The 24,235-nt window shown below is 53.8% G+C and overlaps 1 protein-coding gene across 1 annotated transcript; it reads right to left on the reverse strand.

The window, feature by feature from the left end:
• Positions 1-1,653: 1,653 nt before the first annotated feature.
• Positions 1,654-23,360, reverse strand: AMN (amnion associated transmembrane protein). The gene is made up of 13 exons (XM_086462970.1): positions 23,306-23,360; positions 20,987-21,105; positions 20,798-20,871; positions 18,895-18,940; positions 11,367-11,454; positions 9,689-9,924; positions 7,956-8,093; positions 7,765-7,873; positions 6,602-6,684; positions 5,443-5,629; positions 4,538-4,712; positions 2,051-2,153; positions 1,654-1,764 (listed from the first exon to the last, which is right to left on the reverse strand). Exons 1-13 carry the CDS (start codon positions 23,346-23,348, stop codon positions 1,654-1,656), a joined length of 1,512 nt encoding a protein of 503 aa, XP_086319096.1. The 5' UTR covers positions 23,349-23,360.
• Between the last annotated feature and the right edge of the window lie 875 nt (positions 23,361-24,235).

The raw sequence follows: 24,235 nt of genomic DNA on the forward strand, positions 1-24,235 counted from the left end.
GGGTGACTGTGTGTCAGTTTTGGAGACCTGGCCCGGGGTCATCGCTTTCTGCAGAGATGCACTTGTTGCAGGACCAAGGGGTGGTGAGACTTGAGTATTCCCAACCTGCCGGTGCCAGCCACCGCCTGCAGCAGCTGATCGATGGCTTCCTCTGCTTTTTAACCTGGCTGGTGATCATTTCATTGAGCACCAAGTGCCTGACAGCCTTAGCAGAAGCTCCTGCCCGGGCAAGTTTCTTTTCATCCCAGTACTGCTGGAGGGGTACCCTCCAGAGAGACGTGCACGGTGAAATCCCAACGCTGTGCCGCCCAGCACAGACCTCCTCCCAGCCTCAGCTCTGCTCCACTTGCAGAGCGATGGCACCAACAAGGAACATGGAGATGGTCTTGTTCCCTGCCCGGTTCGTGTTTTGTGTCCTGCCTGCTTGAGCTGACCATTACCAGAGGTCTCTCTCTGCGGGCAGGGGGAGTGGCAGGGCTGGTCTCACCACCGTGTGATGCCACTCACTCTTCATCAGGGCTCTGATGCGCTTAATGATGAATTCCCAAGCCTTTGAGAAGGGATTATGTCTTCCAGAGACAAGAACAAAATATAATAAACTTAAAATAGCTGCTTCCTTATGGAAGATGCCAACAAGCCCTACTGAAAACCCAGTAGAGTGTGAATTTGCATAAATTTGAATACATCTCCATAATTTCAGCCTCACCCATCAGACCTGCTCCCATAATGAATCACTGCCTGACATTGCGGGCAGCTGAGGGTATTTGACACATGCCAGGCCACAAACGCCACCGCTAACGAGGCCCCTTGGTGCTGTTGCTGAATCTCCTCTTGTTAGAGAGGGGCCAGAACAACTGTCCCCAGCCATCAGGTTCCTGCCTGCATCCCTCTGTGGGGATCCCAGCACCGGCACCAAACCTCTTTCCCCTTGTTCCATGAGCAAATGCACTCTCTCGCTGTGGGGAATAATGTGATAAATCCCCAGGTAGGTCCAAGAGAGTCTTACAACTGTCAGCCCAGGCGCAGAGGGCAGGAGCAAGCTCAAGAGGCTCAGTGGAGGGGATGGGGAGGGAAACATTTGCTCAGGACTGCGCCTGGTGCCAGTGCCCAGGGGATGGGCGTGAGGTCCCTGAGAGGAGGAACGGGAGACCCTGAGCAGAGATTTCCCGGCACCAAGAACACTGCTGGAAAGAAAAATAATCTCCCTTTCAACCTAACTAATGGGTCCAAGCCCTGAGGTTCCAGGCCACATTTTGACATGTGTTTGAGCACTGAATTTCCATCATGCATCCTTCAACCTGCTGCATACTCTGGGCAAATCCGTCATGGTGCTGGCTAAAGCACACGGTGCTGAGTTAGGCCCCAAATTCCCCAGATACCGCCTGAGACCCAAATCTCGATGTTGAACTGTCTAAAAAAGGACTGATACCTACAAAATACAGTTTAAAACCAAGAAACAACACCGGGGAGGCCATGCCTGTGTGGTTGAGCCCTAACAGTGGAGGTTTGCTGTGGTTTCCTTCACCGTGCAGACACTTTTATTCAGGTGGGACCTGCTTGTGGTTTAGATTCCACCAGGAGTGATGTGAGAGGCTGGAGAGGCGGCAGTGCTCCCAGGGAGGTGGTGGCTGCCCCCAGCATGAGGCCATGCCGTCAGGGCTCCATCTCGCTTGCATCATACAGAGGGTTGAGGTAGAAGACCTGGTGGTCTTTGGGAGCCACGTCCTGCGGCCTCTCCTCTCCAGGGTCAGTGCTTGGTGGCTTCTGCAGCAGTGAAGGAGGGAAAAGCAACCGATGGGAAAGGGAAGCAAAACCCTTGGCAAAACCCACCCAGCGCTGAGTCCTTGCAGCAGCCAAGGAACTGGTGACCCACGGGAGGACGGGATCGTCCCACAAACTCCTCCTGGCCTGGGGAAAGGAAGAGCCCTGCCAGGGGCATTGCACCTCATGTTGCACCTCCATTGGCACTGGAGAGGGTCCTGGCTGGGGGCCCACCACCTCCCGCCCGCAGCCCTGAGCATCTCCGTGTCCCCGGAGGGTGGCAACTCACCACGTTGAACATGAGGTTGTCGAAGCCTTTGTCACAGGCTGGCGCAGGGGACGCTGGCTCCTCCGCTCTGTCCCAGGGCCAGGAGGGGCGCAGGGCGGGCAACCTGGGGAGAGACCTGAGCATTACCCACCCACATCCCTCCTGTCCCAGCAGCTCCTGCAGCCAAAATCCTGGGTCTTCAAGAGGCTGATGAGAAAATACGGGGGGCGGCAGAAATTTCAGGCTGTCTTTGAAACAAGGTGTTTGTACCCTTTCCCAGGGAAAAGCTGCCCTATCCAGCAGAGACCATTAAGCCTGGAGGGCTGGGACCTGCATCCTGAAAGGAAGAGTTTGTCAGGGGCAGACAACCCCCTCACAGGCTTCGCTTTGGAGCCATCAGTCTCCCTGCCCTCCCACGGCCTAAAAGGAATTGCCAGAGAGCAATTCCCACTACACCTATTCCCATTGCACTCTCAACAAGCACTAATTACTTTTATCATTACTTTTACCATATTATCATTTTATCATCTTAATCACCATCACCACTTTTATTATTTTCTTCATTACTCTTATCCTAAGGGTCCCAGTCACTGAGCATCATCCTCTGCACCAGGCACCTGGTGTGGGCAGGCTCAGCAGTGGCTCCGCACACATCACCGCAGGTCCTGAAGCGCCGCTGTCACCACAGGCTCTATATATGCAATCGGAGGAGCCGTGCTATCCCCAGGGAGGCTGTGCTAGGCCCTTTTTGGTGGAAACAAGCTAAATTCACTCATTTGCTGGTGGTCAGGGTGGCTTCGCTGCACGGAGGCAGACTCTGTTTGCAGGCTCGAAGGGCCTCCTGCCTAATTTACAGCATCCCTCCTGGTGTTGGATGCCTCCACGGTGCTCGGCAGCACTGCCCGAAAGGGCCCTGCCTGGAGCCACCTGGGGACATACAGCAGCAGCAGGTCATCTGGGGACGTGGCCTGGGCTCGAGTTCAGCTCTGTCTCCTGTAGCTACATGAACTTCCCTCCCACTGCTGATGGAGCCAGTTTCAAAGGCCTGTCCGACATCCAGAGAAGTGTCAGTGGAAGATAAATCATCAAGTAGCAATTATGGGGCTGAGTTTTATTTAGAAATCAAACGAAGGCGTGGGTTTATTGCTAGGAAATGTCATGTCAGCACGTGCCGAGAGGCAGGGCAAGCGTCCCTGGCCATAGTCACTGCTGCACGGAGAGAAAACCCCAGTGAAGGAATCAGGAGCAAAGAAGTAACATGACTTGTGAGCCTGCAGCACAGCCAGCGTGCCCTGGCAGACACCAACGCACCTTGCACACACAAATTAAAGCAATTCCCACCCCCTGGTTATAAAAAGCATAGGGTCTGTCCTGTTTGCCTGTAGTTGATTAGGTGAGATGAGCTATAGCAGCTCAGAGGACAGCCCCCCACACAAAGACATCTGCCAATAAACCCTGCAAAACCTTCCTTGGGAGAGGCAGGGCCCTGCATGAAGGTGGGTGCATGAGTAAGGAGCAGAGGTGGGTGCCACAAGCACCTGCTGTGGGCACTGCCGGGATGCCCTGTTCACTGCTGGAGCCTGTCTCCAAGGTGTGAGGGGAAAAGGTGATGGAGAAGGATATTTCTGACCAGCTCCCATCTGCAGTGTAGGGTCAGGTGCTGTGCACCCCACCACCCCTCCCCTGGGACCCGCACAGCACTCTCCATGCAGCATGAGCAACTAATGCACCAGAAGCTGCATCTGCTTCTAGATGCTGTCATTCTCTTTCATGGCTACAAAGCTGCAGGATGAGTGCTTTGAGCTATTTTGATGCATTTCTGTTTAGCAGCTGGTAGTTTCAGCCCTCCATCCCCCAGTAGGACCACAAACTAACAGTTTCAAGGAACCAGAGATGTCCCCAGGCAGCACGGCCAGGCTGTGCAGAGCTCTAACTGAGCTACAGCAGCCCCACCCCCATCAGAGCACACAGTGCCACATGGCACCAAGAAGCAAGTCCTCCCAGCCAAGTACCAGTCCAAGAGTACAGAAGCAACTTTCAGCCACCTCACCTCCAATAAACCATGAGGAAGAATGAAGGCAATGGTTTTTAAACTAAAAAAGGGTAGATTGTGATTAGATATAAGGAAGAAATTCTTTAGTATGAGGGTGGTGAGAGACTGTAACAGGTTGCCCAAACTGTGGCCGCCTCATCATTGAAAGTGTTCAAGGCCAGGTTGGATGGGGCTTTGAGCAACCTGGTCTGGTGGAAAATGTCCCTGCCCATTGCAGGGGGAGCGGTGGGCTAGAGGATCTTCAAAGGTCCCTTCCAACCCTACCCATTCTGATTCTATGAACCAGTAATGTTGGGTATAGGAGACTGCCTGGCCATGCCCACCACTGTGGGACCCCTGGGCAGCACTGCATGCCCCTGTGCCACCATGCTAGCTGGAAGGACAGCCTGGGGTGACAGCTTCCCCCCAGCAGGAGAAGTCTGGCAACATGCTGCCAGCAGAAGCCCCATTCATACCTTAGCTTGCCCCTTCTGTAGAGGAAGAAGATCCCTCCAAGGAACAGGAGACCGAAAAGTAGCCCCGAGATGGTCCCCGCTGTGATCCTGCTCAATGAATGGCTCCCCACTTGCCCACTGAACGTGCTGCCAGTGGCTGCCTCCATTTTGCCACTTGAAATGCCAAGTGCTTCACCTAGGAAAGGGCAGGAAGAAATAGGGGTGAGGACTGGACAAGGCAACACATCCCCATACCAACTCACACACAGGGCAGAGGGAGCCTGCAGCTGGGTCTGGCACTGCTTGCCTTTCCCTAGAGATGGGGGGTGGGATTCACAGCTGGGTGGACTCAACTGGGACAAGTCCATGTGGGTCTGCTACCCCCACAACAACCACCAGGCCTCCAGGCTGTGACCTATGGGCTCATCAGCATCTGCCAGCTTACGTGGCTGCCTCCACATGCAGCGTTCTGGCTGAAAAGCAGCTCTTCAGAAGGGACCTGGGGGTCCTGGTGGGCACCAAGCTGACCATGGCCAGACATAGCATGGAAGGACACCGGTATCCTGGGCTGCATGAGAAGGAGGGTTGACAGCAGGTCAAGGGAGGTGTCCATTCCCTTCTGCTCTGCCCTGGCAAGACACAGCTGGAGTGCTCAGCCAGGTTTTTCTCAGCGGTGCCCAGTGACAGGGCAAGAGCCAATAAGCACAAATTGAAATACGGTAAAAAAACATAAGAAAAAACTGTTTAATTGCAAAGGTGGTCAATCCTGAGGACAGGTTGCCTGGAGATATTGTGGAGTCCCCATCCTTAGAGACCTTCAAACCCCTACTGGACACGTGGGCTGCTGGTGGGGGACAAGGAGCTCCAGACAGCAGTGGGTTTAGGTGTACCCACCGGGGACTCGCCGAGCAGGACAGCAGTGTTACCATGCTGTGCTACGTCCTCCATGATGTCTGCTGCCAGCTGCTCTGCAGTGGTGCCTGCCTGAGCCCCTGATCCGTCATCAATCAGCACAATTTGGATGAGAGGGGTGGAGCTGCGAGGTATGACACCCAGGAAGGTCTGCGCTTTGTTCACCTTGGATATGGCCATCCTCACGCCAGCGTACTTGGGCTTTTCAAAATACAAGGAGACATATAAAGCCCATGAGAGTGGTAGGCAGAAACTAGTCACCTCTACAGACAGCCACGATGGATGCACCAGCAAGGCCCACCTATAAATCTTCATGTGAGCTGCCATCCCTGTTACCGCAGTGCTGTTGCATTTCCCAAATGAGAGGTTCCTATCTCCCCTCTCTTCCAAGCTGTGACCAGCACCTGGCATGCAGCATCCCCCTGCTGAGATGAGTGTGCCAAGAAAGCAATTTCATGTAGCACACCCATTAAATGCTGTATTAAGACATTAAGACATGTAAGGAGGGCAGGCAGCAGGCTTTCAGCTCGGGATCAAACGAGCAATACTCTGGTATCGATCCTCCCAGTGTAACTCAGAGCACACCTCCCCCCGCCGGCAGCTCCCAGCCAGGAGGAGGGATGTCGTGCTGTGTCTGACAAGCACCAGCATGGAGTGATGCCCTGTAGAGCATGCATCTGACTGCTGACTGGTGCCAGTTACCCACCCAGTGCTTGCCTACTGGAGATGAAAAAACAGCCCAGCGTTGGGAGCCATCTCCCAGCGGCCACGGGATCCCCTGCTGCAGGTTTGTGTGATCCCAGCCGCATGGGCTGACCTCCCATGTTATCGAGACCCAACCTCCTGGCTGACCTCCCATGCTTTCTAGAACAGGGTTTCCAGCAAGCCCCGCTGCATCCTTCCCCATCTGCATGCTGGCAGCTCTTCCTGCCCCACACCGAGAGGGGCAGCATGGCTGTGGTGGGGAGCAAGAGAGGCTGTGCCAGCCCCCACAGCAATTTGGCACCTCCAAGAGGCCAAATGTGAGGGGTGAGCCCTGTGGGGTGGTGGGGAGTGAGGCTGAACACCCTGCATTGCTAGGACTGCATGCACCCCCCCAGACAGCCCCACCAGCATCGAGCCACCGGCTGAGGTGGTTTTGTTAGCCCCTCCCGATCCGGCAGGCTGATGTACCTGGCTCAGCAAAGTTTGGACCAGTCTGTCCTGGTACTTCTGCAGGTCAAAATCAGGAGTGAAATCCAGGTTAATGGTGGCTCCTGCAGCCCAAAAACAGACAGACATGACATTGCCACCAAGCCCAGGCAGAGAGCTGCCACGGCAGCGCAGCTCCGACTGCCACGAAAGGCACCGGGGACCCCGCAGTACCTCTGTGCAACCAGTCTGGCTGGGCTCAGAGAAGTGGCTGCACAGCCCTGCCTGAGCAGTGCTGCCCCAAGAAACCTCTGCCTCCTTTGCTGGTCTTTTTAGCAGCTGGGTTTGATTAAAGGCTTTTGGTTTCCACCATATTCTAGACAGCAGCTTTCCCTGGAAAGTTTTCTCGCACATATCCCTCAAGGAAGCTCTGCCTGTAACTGGATTTGGGGTTGCAATTCAGCAACACTAGCCTGGCTTTGGAGGGAAGGTGGAGAGAAGGGGACACCTGCACTCCTTCTACCACTGCACTGCAGTCATTGAGTCAAATATTTCCCCTGGAAAAAAATGAAAATAACCTTTTGTTGAAATACAAGATTCTTCTAAAGGCTTTAAGGGGCTCTGCCTTTAGGAACATGTCAGAGAAACATATGGTGCCATTTTAATGAATTGGGTATGATATACCAAATACGATACACTAAATATCTAGGTACAATTGTGCGTGAAAAATTCCCCTTAGCAACCCTCCAGGTAGATTAATGGAGAAGTGCCCATTGCAGAGGGAACGCTGTCAATCTGCATGTTTTTATTTTAAATGAAATGAAACAAACTTGCTCTTGGAAAGCTGACATTACGGTGAAAAAGGTGTATTTCCTCTGAGTGTTTTCTGCTGCATAAACTCAGCAGAGCCCTATTAGCTTGACGAGCCATGACATCCTGACAGGATAAACCAGAGGCAGGGACAAAGGGCTGAAACTCAGAACAGGCTCCCAAAGGCCAGGCTGATGCTTCAGAGACATGCCCTGGGAGGGTGGCACGTGGGATGAGGATGGGACCTGCAGACCCGTGGGAGCAGTGATACAGCAAAACTTCAGCCCATCACCAGCAGCAGCCCCCACACCCAGCTTTCCCCCATGGAGCCAGGGGAAGGGGGCTGGGGCAGCTGGTGCAGGGGGAGGAGGAACAGGGCCATACCCCCAACTCACCGCAGACCCCACAGCAGTGGCCAAGGGGCTGCAAAGGGCTCCGGCACGCTGGCGCTGGGCACTGCCTCCCCGATGCCCTGAGCAGGGCAGCGCAGATGCGGTGGCCATCCTAAAGGAGAGCAGGGCAACGTCAGTCCCTCGCCCCGCAAATCTCAGTGGCACCCCCCCTAAATTGCAATGGGAGGGCTCACCGGGGTGTTCCCGCAGGCGCAGCCGGACGTGTCGGGACAGCCGGTGCCCGTCACCTGGAGAGTGCCATTGCCATGAAACTGCAGCGGGGCGGAGGGGCCCCGCAGGTACCCAGCCCAGGCCTCGGGGCTGCTGAGCTCCTGTGTGAGGAAGAGCAGCAAAGCGGGTCAGTATCCCCAGCCAGGTCCCAGTGCTGTCCCCCGGCACCCAGCTGTGCCTCCTGGACGCCTGGTGCCACATCTGATGGACAGCTTGGGGCAGCCCCATCGCAGGCAGTGCGTGCAGCAGGACAATCCTGCTAATACACCCATGCGGGCTTTTCCACCAGGCCAAGAGAAAAACTCTTTCTTATTTAAAACCAAAAAAAATGGACCACAAATAAATCATGAGATGGCTGGGCTTTTTTTTTTTTTTCTTCTTGCTTTCCCTCTTTTTGCTCACCCAGAGAATTTAAGTTATCAGCTTTTAATTGCTGGGAGGAAGGGGCTGGAGCTAGAGGTGTTTTCCTTCAACCTGGGAAGTGTTTCAGTGAGCTCAGTATTAGCAAAGTCTGAGCTGGACTGACCAGCCTCGTCCTGCCAAGCTGCTGGTAATTCCCTCACCCACTGTCTTCCACAGGAGGCTTCTCCATGCCCTGGCACAACAGGAGGATTCCTCAGGCCCGGGGGTGAAAATACACCACACAGAGCAAGTAGTGGGCTGGCTACTAAGGGACGAAGTAGCTTATAAGGTCTGGTTTTAGGAAATAGGTTATAATCACAAAACCAAAAAGCACCTTCTCCTTCCATCTTATCACTCAGCAGCAGTCTCTGCCCCAGGGCACAGCCGGCTGCAGTCCTTTGGGGGGTGGATACGGTGAGGGGGGGAATGATGTGCCGTGGGGTAGTTCTCAGGCATCAGCAGGACTAGCATCACTCTGAGCACCCAAGAGCATCCACCTCTACATCCCTGGGGCTTCGTGTGCCTGAGGTGAGCTCTGTTGGGGTGCTGCCTTGTCCAGACTTGCCTGCACCTGCCTGGACACTGACTGAGTTTATTACTCAAAAAAGCAGTTACCTAATGCCTGGCCCTGAAATGGCAGATCCCAGGCAGTGCAGTGGTAGAAATAATAAATAACTTATGAAATGTCTGCCGCATCTCCCACTCCTGGAAGCAGTGTTTACTGCTGCAGAGCCTGTGATCTTTCATTCCTCCGACCGGCGAGGGACGGGGCTCGTCGTGCGCCTGATTCCCAGGCTGAAGCACAGCAGGCTGCCAGCGTTTCTATAATTATCCCTCCAATCAATTAAAGAGCAGTACCGAAGCAAAGCTGGGAGACGACTGCTGGGCCACGGGCCACATTAAGGTCGGGGGGCAGGAGGAAGCTGTCCCCAGAGGGTCCCTGAGCAGAGCAGTTGCAGACACGTGCCTGGGAAGGGGGCAGCTCCTGGGTGCCAGAGAAGATGCCATTTGCTGGTGGTTTGACCCATGCATATTGGCCTTTTTTTTTTTAATGTGACTAGTGAGACGGCCTGTGCTCCCACACCGCAGGGAGGGAGGCGATAACAAACCGGTAAAGGAAAAAAAACAAGACCATCCACAGCAGCAGCAGCCCGTGAAGCTGCAGCGCTGTGGGAGCACCCCGTCTCCCCATGCAGCACTGCTCCTCCATCCTCGGCTAGTCCTTCCTCTCCTGACCTACTTTGGGGCCGTGGCAAGGAGGCATTGAGCCGGTTTCTCATCATCCCCACGTTACCTGGCCCATAAGAGAGATGCTGCGGAGATGAATCGCTCCCTGCGATGAGTCGATGTTCACCCGGAAGGAGGTTTCGGGCTGGAAGATGACATCGTCGTAGCGGCACGGGACACGTTCCTCATCCACAGAAAAGATGCGCCCACTTGGCTCGACCTCCCCGTTGGGGGACACGGCCTGCCACAGCGTGGGGTCGAACCACGCGTGGTGCTCAGCATCGGCAAACCTCACTGTTGCACCTGGAAAAGCAACAGGAAAGGTTGAGCGTGACCCAGACCCAAATCCGCAGCCCCAAGCGATGCATCTGGGTTGCAGATGAAACTACAGGCACCTCCTGGAGCTCAGCAAAGCTTCCCGGCACTTGGGGCTGGGGTCTCAGCAGCTCAGCCTGGACCCCACTTCTGCCTGCAGGCCTCCGGCCCCAGATCCCACAGGACATTATTCCCTCCCTTGTTAAATCTCACCCTTATGGTTAGGGAGGAAAACAGCTGCCCAAATGCTGAATAACAGCTAAACTGGATAAAAATGGGTATGATAATTCATGTCCCTGTTTCTAAGCAGCCTGGCATGCCTACAAAAACATGACCAGCCCTGTTCCCCACAGTGGGTAACCCCAAAACTAGTGCCCCATTTAACCATTTATCCATTTCCCTTCTGGTCACAGTGCCACCATGCAGTGCCCTGCTTCCTTCTCACCCTTACCCAACAGCTGAACCTTTACTGATTCAGCTAGTAGGTGGGTGTTTATTGACTGAATTATTTGCATTCATTTTAAAACCATGCTTTAAAATTCCATCTGTGGAAGTTGCCTCAGAAATGCCTGTTGATTTCAGGGGAGCAGCACATGGTCATTAGGAAAAGCCTGGTGCAAAGCACAGCTGCCAGAGCATCCCTGATGGGGGACAAACAGCTCCAAAGTGGAAAACTGATAGGAATGAAGGATTTCAGAGTGGCTCCAGACAGCCGGATGCTACAATCCTTCCTCTGGGCAGACCCATTTGGGCTTTCTCTCTTTTTTCTCCTTTTTTTTTTTTTTTTTTTGCCAGTCAGAGCACAGGCACAGGCACTCCGCTTGGACTCTTCCTTTCCTGCAGCCAAACAAAAAGTTACTTGCCACTTTAAGAGCATTAGATAGCTCTTAAATAGCCAAAAGACATCTTCCTAGCAAACAGCTTTCAAATTAATAACAGGCACCGATGAAATAAACCTGCTGTCTCAGTCACGGCAAACCTGGGCTGGAGGCTAAGAGGGAAGGGAAGGATGCACTCGCGCCGAAATGCCCATGCGCATTCGGCCAAAGGCCAGCTTGCTGCAATGGCTGCGGTTCAGCTCACCGGTGTGTAATTCCTACTCAGTTTTCTTTAGAAATACCATGGCAAAGAAAATGAGGGCTTTGATGTGGCTACATGCTTAATAGGCAGGGTAGAATACAAACAATATTTGCCTCTCTGCTACAACTTCAAAGGCTTCCCTACTATAATTACTTTTTTAGAAGACAGGTGATCCAGCAGGAAAAAAAGATCTGATGTGAGGGAGGTCATCAAAGAAAAGGTAAGTATTAAAAGAGGAGTGATTCACTTTGCTCTGAGGTGGGACAGCAAAGATCTTTGTAGAAGCAGTTGGGCTGAATTTGCATGATTAACCACGAACTGATGGGGTGACTGGTCTGGGCATAAAATACCTGAGTCGCAGCCTGGATCCCAGCTGCCATCGAAAGCTGTGAATCCTGCACCAGATGCAAGGATGAATTCTCCATTCAGGGGCAGGTACTAGAGAAAGAGATTCAGAGTATTACTGTGTGGTCCCACTGCCAGCCACCCAGGCTTGTAATCAAATAACAGTGCTAATTATTAGGCTGCCTATTACACTTGCTGTCTCCAAGGCACTTTACAGTCATTAGGAGTTACCCTCGCCATGCCCCATGTTAATGGGAAAGTATCAGCTCCCGTTTTTACAGATGGGGACGCTGCAATGGGGAGAGGCAGTTCGACATTATCTTCTGGTGACACAGAAAAGCACAAAGCATTCAGGGAAGCAAGAACAAGGCAAAAACAAAATAAGCCCTTTTGACAGCTCCTTCCTCTTGCACATGCTCCCAGCAGTTCAGGAATGGCTTTATACATTGGTATGCCATGAAAAACCCAACCTTACTCTGCAAGTGTCCAGAGGTCCCCCTGCTTGATGGGTTCCCACCACCGAGGGCTGCACTTGCCCCACAAAAAATAACTCAGAGGCACAAGCAATGTTTGGTGGGGTGTCAGCTAGTGGGTTCACACTTGGTGCGAGCTAAGGAAAGCACGCAGCAGCATTTGGCAGAGCTTGCCACAGATAGTCTCTCTTCTTGTTGGGTAGGACATCACCAGCAGGTAGCCAGGGTCACCACACTTGTCTGGCTTCAGCCCGGCCAGGTTTCTGCTCTGAGGCACTAGGACAAACCTCAACAGGCGCAGCTCTCCCATGGGAGCTCTTTCGGCAAGGAGCTGTGGCCACCGGGGTCACCAGCCGGCACTGCCGACCCCAGGACAGGCCATGGCAAATGACTGAGCCAGGCGACTTGTTCACAGCACACAGATTATTCGGCCCAGCCCATCTTATCTTATTTTATGTTTAGATATTGACAGAGAGAAAGTCAGGTTTTCCCCCCAATATTTTCGTATGTTAAGGACTGAGTGACGTTCAAGGCTCCTTTCTCCTCTAACTCAGTTCTAGCCAGGGTTTTAGCATCATTCCCCAGACAGCAGCTGGAAGCCCTCCAGGACTGCGTTATGTCGATGCATTGGGTCCTGTGCGCAGGCAGAAGCATGTTAGATGGGATTTTAAGGTTTCATCTACTTAATTGGTCTTTAAATATGCATGTAGGTTAGAGAAAGCAAGACTTAAGAATGACTGCTTCTGGTGGCTGCGACAGCTCTCTATCTTTGGGGCACTCTTGCCTGAGGATGCTCTGTCCCACACAGGGACTGCCTTGAAGGGGGTGGAAATGGAAGAAATCTCCTCACCCCCCAAGCTGTAGGCAGCTGTTTAAAAATGTTAGTGCCTTGGTGGTGCAGTGCTTTGAAGGCCATAGCCCAGGTCCCCCTCTTGGTTCAGGAACTGTGAGAAGCCAGGATGGAAAGCAGAGGGTAGCTGCCACCGAGAAGAGCCCTGAAGTGCTCCTGTGCACCGTCTGCTTCAGACCCAGCAATGTCGTACAATGGACAAGGTGAATAGCTGAGGTCTGGGCAACGTCTCCCCCAAGGGTATGGAGTCTCCCCACTGGCCAGGAAGAAGCCTTTGCCTATAGACACTGCTCCACGAGATCATAGCATGTGTCACACCTAACTGGAAACCACACCATCGTGTTCTCTGAATTTCTATAACTCTTAGGCAAAGACAATTTTTCCAATATTGAAGCACTGAAAGCGGCTGAAAGGTCTGCCAGGATACGAATGGCAACATGCCCTTTAGCTGCAGATACAAAAGCCGTGTCTAGTGACATTTTGAGGCTCAGGACTTGGCCTGCTTTGAGCTGGGCAAGGTCTGTGCTACCAGCTTCTTTCACAAAGTGCTTCACTTCAGAAGTGCCCTGGCTTGCTTTCCTGTGAGTCCACATAGGAACGGGTTGGTGGGACACTTTGGAGTAACCAGCTAACGCCTATACCCAGGGCAGGTATAAGCAGCACTGCTGGACAAGTCTCTCCTCCCAAACCCACTGGGCCATTTCAGGCTGCAGCCCCTCACTGCTGCCTCTTGCCCAGTTTGCAGACTGCCACCCTGCAGCCCACACTGCCTGACAGGGCTGAGCAGGGAGGGTGCCCAGCTGGCTGCTGGGGTCCAGCTGAGCTGTGCAGGGAGGGGTTTTGGATGGGATGCAGTGCGCTGTTTTGCCAACACAGGGTACCAGCTCTTCACAACAGTCACCTGTGGGCACTCAGGCCCATAGCTGCAGGGATCTGTGGGTGGAGGAAGAAAAAAGTCAGTCAGCAGCTGCCAGTGATGGGGATGGGTGACACGGCAGGGCCATGACTGGCTGGCCTTTGCTTGCTTCCCCTTTGCTTGCTTTCCCAGGCTGCAGAAGTTGGTGTTTGTGAGTGTTGCAGCCGCATCAAGATCACTTTGTTGGGAAAGCCCTGTTCTCATCCCTGCCTGCCTGATAGCCTTTTCCCTTGTAGTTACGAAACACTTTGACTATGGCTATGGGTCAGAGCTTCCCAAATGCCCTGCAACAGCCATGAAGAACACAATGAGCTTTCCTGTCCGTGGGGTTGTTTGTTTGGATCTTCACAAATTAACTAGTGGGGTAGAAAAAAGCCACAGAGACAACGCTTAGACAAACATGTGCCTACATTTGTAAGCTGCATCACTCACACTGCTCCAGGGAGCAATGCAAGAGCATTGTGTGCACGCTAATTATGCACAAAGCAAAGCAAGGAAAGCCCAGTAAGGATTCACATGGCGTGGCTGAGCTTCGTGTGGCAAGAGCAGGGATGAGATGGGCTTGCTTGGTTAAGATTCACACGGACATCTACACACAGATGCACAAATCCTGGTCCGATGACCAACCGACATTGTGTCCTCCCGTGCCTAGGGGGGCAGGTGAGCAGGGTCTGGATGGGGTACAGAGCAGATGCAGGGTCAGCAGTGCACAGCACCAGTCCTGCTCACGGGGAGCGGTGGGAGGGAAAGCCTCGTGCTAAACCTGCCGCATGCCTGCAGTGCCTGTGCAGGGCTCTGGAGACACTGGCCTCTGGGCTGTCTGGATGCAGCTTCTCCAGTTACCACTGGAGATCCCCCTCCACCACTGAGGCCAAAACCCTAGGCTGGCTGGACTTCCCAAGCGCAGAGGAAGCTGTCCACGTGAGTGTGAGTGTGGCAGGGAAATGAGAGTCCCACAGCACAACTGTGTCCCAGCTGCTGACCCCTTCATACTCTGGGACTGCCCAGACACTGTTAGCACCGGCCCTGGAATTAAAACACAACACAATGCAATGCAAGCCAAAGGGATGGAGTCACCTCATCTCCACAAGCACGAAGTGCAAGAAGAGCCCTGTACTTCTGTTTCACAGCAGGAATTTCTGAGGCTGGTCCCCACAGCTACGACTCCTTGCTCACCAAGGCGGACGTGTTGCCCATCCACCACCAGCCGTCCCTCAGATGCACACCACTAGGCAGCATTTCAGAAGCGGTTCCATCGACCAGCGAATAATTTGCCCTTTCTTTTTTTCCTAACAGAAGTTAAGCATCTCAGCTCGCTGCAGAGGACAAATGGAGACTTCGGTTGGGAAGCAGCTTTCTCCATTTGGGACTTTAGTATAGAAATTGCATATAGGCTGGGCCACTTTCCAAGTACATTTTGAACTGAGCAATGACATGTACCAAAGGGCCGCAGCCAAAAAGCTGGCAGTTTCATCTGCTTTCCCTTGCTCCTGCCAACCTGTACTCTAGGGCCATTAATATAGCGAGCTTAGAGTCCCATTAGTCATTTCCCATCCCTGCTACTGGTAAATGGCTTACCTCCTCGGTCATCGTTATCAAGAGTAATGACAACTGAAACACAGTCATCATTTTTCTCATCGAAGTCAGCAAAAAAAAAAAAAGAGGAAAGACCCCATGTGGCTCTCAGCCCAGAGACACCACCTTTGCAACCGCAGCGTTGCACCACTGAGAAGAAATCCCACTGCCCCAATGCGTAAGTTAAAATGAAAGTAACCTCTGAAATGCAAAAAGCAAATAGGAAAGGCCTGAGAGACAGCTTTTGAAGTGGGTGGCTTTGAATCGGCCTCCGGCACATCCCAGCTCCACTTGATTCATAAGCATTGGGCTGAGATGACTGACAGCAGCAGTGTGACCGGCATGTCACCATCATCAGTGCAGGAAAAAATGGAGCACTTCTGCTTTGAACCTGGGTGAGCGATGCCCATGCTTGCAGCTGGCTCTTCCCCCAGCCTTGCTTTAATTCGCAGCATCAACGCATTTGAATGCCTTGCTCAGGTGAGACAGTGCCACCATCCTCTTCACACAACACCGAGACCGCCTGGGCACACTGGGCTCCATAGCGCTGCACCCATGGGTGTACCAGTGAGCAGGTCAGTAGCCATGGGGGCTGTGCATGGCTCCTGGGTACATCCCCTCACCCAGCACCCAGTCCAGAGGGGGCTATTTGGGTTGGTGCTGATGGCATCCCATCAAAAAACATTGTTGGGGTAGGATGCAAGGGGGGTGTATCTCCAACACGGAGTGCTGTAACCCACCACAGGCGTTAAGGCACAAGGAAAAGGATTTCTGTATCATCTCTCCCAGTCCTGCTTTGCTGGGGCAGCGGCAGTCTGCTGATGGCAGCAGGCAGCCAGGGCGGCAGGCAGGCAGCCCTTGCCTGTTGCTGCCTGCAGGTGGGAATAGCGGGTGTTCTCCCAACGCCCACTGGGGCCGGGGGGTTTGAGTGCAGCTGGGCATGCTGCTTTTTGGGTGGGAGCCAGCTGCTGGCTGAAGGCCCCAGAAAGGCACAGGGCCAGATTCATCTGCAGGTGAATCCCTTTGACAGCTCTGGGACATTGCCAGGGGCTCGCTGGCCACAGGGCTTCTTGGGTTTGTCAGCAGGGGCGAAGCCTGGGTGAAGCCCCCACTTGCATCCTTAGACCGGCATCCTTCCCCCAGCCGTATATACCACCCCATGTCCCCAGCCCACTGCCAGATCTGGCCTGCCCCTGCCATGGAACCGGTCCCACACCGGCTCCAGCAGTGCGGCCACGCTCTCATTAATACAGGTGTCAGTTCCCCTGCCATCTCTGCTCATCACGGTTTACATCACATCTCAGGGCACGGGGCTCCCCGCATTGCCTGCCCAAGCTGGCCTTGCCACTGCATCCCCTGGCATAGGGGTGGCCTGGAACACCAGGTCCCTGAAACATCACGTTCCTGCCCCTCCCCACAAAGGAGCTGCAGCTCCTGGCCGTTCCACACAGGTGCTGGCCAGCACACTCCCTGTCAAACCACCCCGCAGACCCCAATAAAAGCCATGGGGGGATAAAAAAAGCGAAAGGCCCAAAAAGGCCATTAATTTTACTGCAGCCCCCCAGCACACAGCTCCAGACGCAGAGCCAAACAGGTCTTAGCTGGGTGCAGAAACTGGGTGTCACAGGGGGACACGGTGACATTGGGAGCCCCTTGGGAATCACATTAAGGTAAACCAGCCCAAAACACTTCAGTTACAGATGCAGAAGGCACACAGAGGCTTAAAGCCATTTGCCAAATTTACTTCAGGTTAGTTCAGCTCATTTCCTCTGTCCCTCCACAGACAAGGTCAGAGAGCTGGAAAGCTGCAGGGGTGCCGTCCCTGGTGGTGAGGGACAGCAGCCGGTCCATGGAGCAGCCGCCCAGCCAGACCTGCCCCAGCATCCGCTCCAGCCGGGGATGCCGGCAAGCTGTTCTGCTCATCACAGGCTTTAATAATTCCTGCTGCTGGAAACTAGCCTGCAAGGAGCAAATAAACTCGGGGAGGCGACTGTAAAAGGCTGGTTTACCACCCTCCTTTCCTAGGGCAAACCTTCCGTGGGAACACTGCTGGAGAAAAGCCTGCAGGATTCAGGCTTGTAATTGTGTGCTGGCACACATGCATGCACAAACGCACTCCTGTGAAATCTTTTACCTTCATCTCAGGAGAAGGAAAAATCATCCCTTTTCTGGGTGTCTCATTACCCTGCTGTTCGGGAAGGAGCGGGGAGGGAGCACCGGTGCCTGGGACGAGCACAAACTGTGGCAATTCATTAGAGCCGGCGCCCCTGAAGAGCAATTGGCATTTCGAGATCAATCTCTGCCAGGAACCGAGCGGGAGCATCCTGCAGCAAAGCCGAGTACATTCTGGTCTCGCAATTAGGCAGCTAAAAATATAAGGCTGGGCAAGACACGCCTGGTTAGACCCCAATGCCCCCCAATGCAGCCGCCACCTCCGTGGTAGTTCTCGATGATGGGGCAGAGCTGGAAAGCTGACACTGGCGCTGCTGAATAACCCTGGCCAGTGCCTTGATCCTGGCACCACGGGGTTTGAGCGAGGCCACTCTGCCCACGTGGCTAGACCCGACTCCTGCTGTCCCAAAAATAGCAAGTGCCATCATCCATCCCTGGCCCGCGCTGCGGTGCTGGACGGCTAGGGCACAAACTGCACCAGGGCTGGTGTTACTGGAGCAAACGCTGGGCTCGCAGCCACAGCCATGCCCTGGCCTGGCTCCCTCTGAAAGTGTAGCCATAGCCAGGGGGGCCAAACCCCTCGGAGGAGCCCCTCTTCCCCAGCAGAGAGACCAGCAAAGTCAAAGCCTGCCTTGCCCTGGAGCACCTACGTCAGGCACTGCCACCCTGAGCACCTCCATCTTTTTTGCAGATTTACCCCCAGGCACATCTGAAAGCCGGCTAAATACTGATCTGCATCTTTAGGCAGCTAAATATCATAGAAAATCCAGCCTAATCACAGTGGTTGTGCTTCAAAGTCACTTATGCTTAAACTGGATTTGTATTTAGTGTGTGGCTGAATTAGGGACCTACCCAGCTGGGCGATAAATGGGTTTCCTCCACACGGGGTGGGGGTCTGTGTGTGTGTGTGTGTGAGCTGTGTGCCCCAACAGCCCTGGTCTCCTCCTGAGAAAGTAGCTCCTGGCATTTGGCTGGTGCCCACACGGGATGGATTCAGAGGGGAGCCGGAGGGCTGACCGTACAGCAGCGTCTCCTTTAAATGTCTAGGGCTGGCTGACAGTGGTATATGAGGAGCCTCTGGCACCCCAGGTCTCACTCCACTCAGCTGGGCAGTTAGGATGGGACGTCTCATGCTACCCCTCCACCAGCTGAGCAACAGCACTGAGCATTGCTCCCCCCTGCACCCACCGTGGCAGGCACCGACCTCATGAAAGTCAATGAGAGCCCAGCCCCTTCCCCGGCCACGAATTTCCTCCTGTGCTACTATAGCAAGCAACACTCTCCTCTATTTATTTTTTTTTTTTGCCAAAGGCTGTATAGCATCTCCATGGCGACTCTCAAGCTTAATATATTCCTGCTGATTTAAGTGATTAATGCTCCAGCGCAGCACACAGGTGCAGCCCAGCCTTGCTGCAAAAAGCCTCATGACCAATTCATTTCTAACCACCCAGTTGCCAAATTTCACGCCATCCCTGCAAGTGGCAGACTGGCTCAGGTGCTGGGTTTCATTCCTTTTTCACCCCTAATCTTGACAGTCCTCGTATCACCTGGTGACAACAGAGCACAGCAGCACACAGGAGGGAAGTGGCTGAGCTGAAATCAAAAAGAAATATTAACCACCAGGGTAGGAAGCTTGCTGGGATAGTTCATGATGAATCGTCGGGGCAGTGACGCTCAGAAGGAAGGCATGAGCTGCAGTACGGGCTATAGGCTGGGATGAGCTTGATTGCTCACAGGCAGTGCAATTCAGTACAGCAGCGGGGTGAGCCCCTGGCTGGAGGGGAATGGTGCCGTGCCCCCACGGCCGGTGCTGTTGCCGCTGTGATTTATTGCCTCATGGGCCCCCCAGCCCTCCTCTCCTCCTGCACACTGGTGTGACTATAATGTTCACTGTAACCCTGGAGCTCATGCAGCTGCTTGCCAGCAGCGGGGTCGCAGAGAAACCCCGGGGCAGCAGAGGGTCCCTAGGGGCTCCCACAAGGACTGCTACATCCTTTGATCCGGATGAGCTGGGGGCCACTCTGGCACCCTGACCCCATCACTCAGTCACAATGGGAAGCACCCAGCCGAGCAGCCAGCGGATGGTTGGCACGGCCACGGATGTCATTAGTTGTGCAAAGGTTGTGCTGCACCTCCCTCTCCTTCAGCCAGCCGCAGGGCTGCTCAGCTCGGCTCCTTAGCTTGGTTGTGGAAGGCTCCTGCTGTAATGAATAACGCTGCTTTGCAATTATGCACTTTGCAGGCCTCTGATGAAAGTCCTTTAGAAATATTACACATTCATCTGTAAGTAAAATAAAATCTACTGGAGTGATATTTTTGCTCTTTTCTTCTCTGGGTAAATTCCACATCATTTATTACATTATATTTGTACGTATTTCCCTAGTACATTCTTTCCTTCAAAAATTCATATTTAAAATGCCATATAAATAAAGTAACTCCTCCAAATATTTGTAGAGGGATTAAATGTGGCGCATGGCATTATTAAAGCATCAAAACTATTAACGGTGTAGACAGCCTGAACAAATTACACCACATAAATTTCAAGGGCTTGTTCGGATTTAATGGCCGATAAAAGAGCAAAGCTGCCCTAAAACCAAGAGAGAAAACTCGGCCACAAGCTTGCCCCATCCAGGGGAGGAGGTTTTGTAGGCAGGATCCAGCCCATTTCATGCCATCTCAGCACTGGGAGGGGGCTTGACAGTGACCCAGCCCACACTAATGTGGGGGCAGCAAATGTTTGCGTTTCCCTTTAATTCCTTCCTCCGTGTTAAAATTTGATACTCCAAACTGTGGAGATTGAGACCCCATGCTTTCATGGCTGCCTGTCAGCCTGCTCTGGGCAGAGCTCCTCTTTTTGGGGCACACCAGGTTGCTCAGAAACCCCTCCAAGGAGAGGCTCAACCTGATCTCAGTAGGGTGTTGTGCCCGCCCTGCCATGGCCAGGCTAATAGCACCACAGAAAACTATAAAACCCAATGGCACTTGAAAGGAAATATCTCGAGCAACATTCTGGGATTTCCCAGATCGGTTTGTTTTCATTTCAAGCTCTTTTGATGTCAGCTTTAGTTAGCCCCTGCCCGGGGCTAGAACCTGCTCTGCATTGGCAATGCCACGGGTTGGTGCTCCTCAGGAAACTACTGCCAAGGTCTCACTCCCATGGAGGGACCTTTTTCTTTCCTTTGGGGAGCAAAAATTAGTTTCTTTCAAATGAAAGTGATTTTTGGGCTGCTCCCCCCATATCCCCCAATGAAAAAAAATAATAATCCAGGAACGGGCTTTTTGGCTGCACAGTGCAGAGTCCCCTGAGCTGCTGTGACTCTCATTCCCTGCCCCACCTGAGGCATCCTGGGCAAGTCTGGCTGGAGCAAAACCTCAAAGTCCCTGGAGAAAGGGACAGGGGGATGTGCACCTGGCTGGCAGCACTCCAGCGCCAGCCCTGCCCTCACCCACCCTCCTGGCACGGCCGCATGCTGCCTTACCATGTCTGTCAGCACGTGGGGAGTCCTGACGAAGACTGAGACAACCTGTAACAAAAGGAAAAACAAAAGCAGGCTTTCCCTCAGCAGGTAAAGGCCTTCTTCAATGCTTGGTGGTGTTTTGCAAAAAAGAAAATAAAAATAAAATAAAAATGTCCAATACCTTGTTCTTCTCAAAATGAACCACATCGCTGGAACAGGGGACTCTGCCTTTATCCCAGTTGGAGGCAGTTTCAAAATTAGTGTTGGAGATCCACTGCTTGTACACGGCGGTGGCAGCAGCTGGGAGGAGCAGGGAAACCAGTGTAACCCAGTCTGTAGGAGGCACTGGGAGCCTCCTCTGGGATGTCCTAAAGGATGGGTTGGCCTTTTCAGGCCAGATTTGAGGATTTTCCACCCCACGTTCCCAGTTGAGCAGTCACAGCCCTCCTCTGCACAGGGAATTTTTTTGGCCGGTGATGGCTTTTACCCACCCAGGTAAGAAGAGGAGTAAGGGACAAACACTTGGCAGGCAGAGAGGACGCAGGAAAGTCCTGCAAGCCATGGGCAAGAATGACATGCACCCGGTACTTAAGCATTCATTGCACTGCGTTTTGTGGCCACTCGGACTAATCAAATGTGCAGAGACCCCTCGACCTTGGTGTTTCCTGTAGGTAGGAAACCAGAAGGCAGGCACACAGAGCTGGCAGGACCAGGACAGGGTGAGAGAGCAAAGGGCATTTGCTATGGCATGCGTAGCGCAAAATATGGCCTGGTTTCATGCATTTGTGGCTGGAGGGGGAGGATTCAATGGTGGCATGAGCAGGTTAGGAGATAGAGGTCTTCCCCACAGGGCTTGCTGGGACAGCAGCGGTCCTGCCCATGGGTCCCCACCGGAATGCACCCACTGGCTGGGGCCGGGCCATGGCAGAGGTGGGCTTCCACTCTGACCCGCTCTGTTTGAACGAGCGTGGGGGAGCCACACACCTCCCAGCCTCACATTGCCCAGGCTTGGCTGGGAGATCCACATTCAGCTGAAGATGAATTACATGGCTTCAGGCAAGTGAGGTAAGAGAAAGAAAAAAGAAAAGAAAAAAAAAAAGAACCTTTGCTCTTAACATGGACCATCTTTTCTTTAGGGGAAGAACCCACAAAACTACAAAATACGTAGAAAGCCAGTGGTGGAGGGGACTGGGTAGTGGAGCGGGACTTGGGCACTGGAGTCAGGTGGAGAGAGAGGCAAGAGGGGGTGCGGGGACCCCCCAGCCCAGCCTAGGGAGGGAGATGGTCTGAATGACTCCAGCTGATGGAGGGAGGTGCACTGCAAAAAGCCTGGGTCCTGCTAGTCCAAATGATGGGGAGGGATGTGGCCGGTTGTGCTAAGTAGGCTCTGCAGAGGCTTTATCAGCACACAACGATCGCCTCGGAGTGTAATTTGCACTGTCTGACTCTGCCAGGGGCTCTGTCGAGACCATTTGCTGTATGGAGCCATGTCCAGGCGAAGAGAAAGCGATGTATTTTTAACCAGAATGAAAGTCCTAATGAAGGAACAGGGGCTGGAGCCTGGGTGCAAGTTGTGGAGGGGCTGCCCCAGCCTCGCGCCAGGCTGCAGCCACCGCTTTCAGCTGCCTGAAGGAGCCCTCGGGCAGAGCTAACAGCCCCCTGCCTCACAGCCACTTTAAAACCCACCAAGAGGGAAAAAGACTGTAACAGTGGTAAGAACAGGACCCAGGCAGCTGCTTGCAGTGTTGTGGGCACAAACATGTGCCTGGCTTAGTGTCGAAAAGAGCTTAAGAAAGGAAAAACCCCCCAGATAGTAATTGCAAGTTGTTCTGTCCCTGTTGTGGTTGCCTTGTGTCCCTCCCATCCTGGGAAGCCGGGGAACAGAGAGGTTAAAGCTCCAGCAGAAAGGCTCAGCCAGCCCCATTGCACACACGCCTCACGTTTCTGCAGCTGCCAGGTGTTGTGTCAAGAGAGCTCGTGCCACACCACAGAGACAGCTCTGTGTGCCGACCTGGCTGCATCGGCAGTGGCATCTCCTTCGGCTGGGGGCTCTTCGGCCACAGAGGTTGTCTCCTGTTGCAAAGCCTTTACCCCCATGCAGCTGTGCTGATGCGTTCCTGCACCCTCCACAGCCCTGGAAATATCAGCTTGCTATTTAATCAGCCTTGTCTCCAGGGAAGCGCAGTCCTTGAACATCAAAGCGACATGCATATTCAACAAAGAGTGTGGCCTGCAGTGCAGAGCTGCTGGCTTCAAATAAAAGCAGGAAAACATAAGCTGCGGAGGTGCAGCAGGCACAATATGGTAATCCCAGCCTCATTCGCCTGCCTTCTCTCTGTCCGGCCAGAAATGCCTCTTCCCATTTGTGTTACAGGTACGCCTGGAGCGACAGAGCTGGCAGCTCTGCTCCAGAAAAGGATTGCCGAAAGCACACCCGGAATGGGGAAGCCGTCCAGCGGTACCCCCGCTCGCCATGGCGGTCGGGCCTGGGCATACTCACCAAGGAGCTGCAGGACACCGAGGAGGAAGAACAAGCGCTTCATTTTGCAGCCGGCTGCCAGCCCTCGCCTCTACAGCCCCTGCCCAGCGGGACCTTGGACCCAGGCACACGTGACGGGCTCAGCCCGGAGGAGGCTGTAGGGAGGTGGAAGTAAACCAGCATCGGAGGCAGGTTTCCCCCAGCACGAACCAGAGCTTTGCTCCATCCCAGAAGCCCGTTGGCTCTCAGGTCCTCTCCCAAGCTCCCCACTTCCTCGGCACCTGCGGGGAGCCTGGGAGAGCTGCTGGGGAAGGAGGTGGGGAGGGAGAGCAGTGGTCCCCCTCCCAGCTCGGCTCATCAGACCTCGCCATCCGCACCCTCCCCACCCATCCAGGTCCTGCCACAGGGTAGTGAGCACGAACGCAGCGCACGCACGTCCCACACCGCTCTCCCCTGCAGAACACCGGCTACCTTGTAATTACTAATAACGGTCTCAATGTATTTTCAATTAGCTCGCTTGGAAGAAAGCAGCTCCCAGCCACAACTTGTAATTGTACTTTGGCCACCAGCTGATGTGCTCATTACCCGGCGCACGCCGTGGCAGCGCCGGCACAGCCCCACGCTGCTTCTGTGGAGGCTGCCGGGGGTCGAAGGGGGCAGCTGGCAGGGGCACCAGCGCACGTGGCTGCAGGAGGAGCAGGAAGGACTCCACCATCCCTGTCCTCTGCCCCAGTGTGGAGCGATGCTGCATGCAGGTCCAGGCCCATGTCTTTACAAGGGTGTGTTAGGAGCAGAAAAGGATGGGAGGAAAGCAACAGCATCCTGGGAAAGGGCCGGTGACAGAGGCCCACGCCATGGGGACAGCTGCTGGCAGAGCCCCTTTGGCAGACAGTGGTACAAGCAGGGTGAGGGCAGAAGATTTGTGAATGCAGGTGTTTCTAAAAGCCTAGG

The sequence above is a fragment of the Leptosomus discolor genome, chromosome 3 (assembly GCF_034619465.1).
Source record: "Leptosomus discolor isolate bLepDis1 chromosome 3, bLepDis1.hap2, whole genome shotgun sequence".
NCBI classification, from domain to species: Eukaryota; Metazoa; Chordata; class Aves; order Leptosomiformes; family Leptosomidae; genus Leptosomus; species Leptosomus discolor.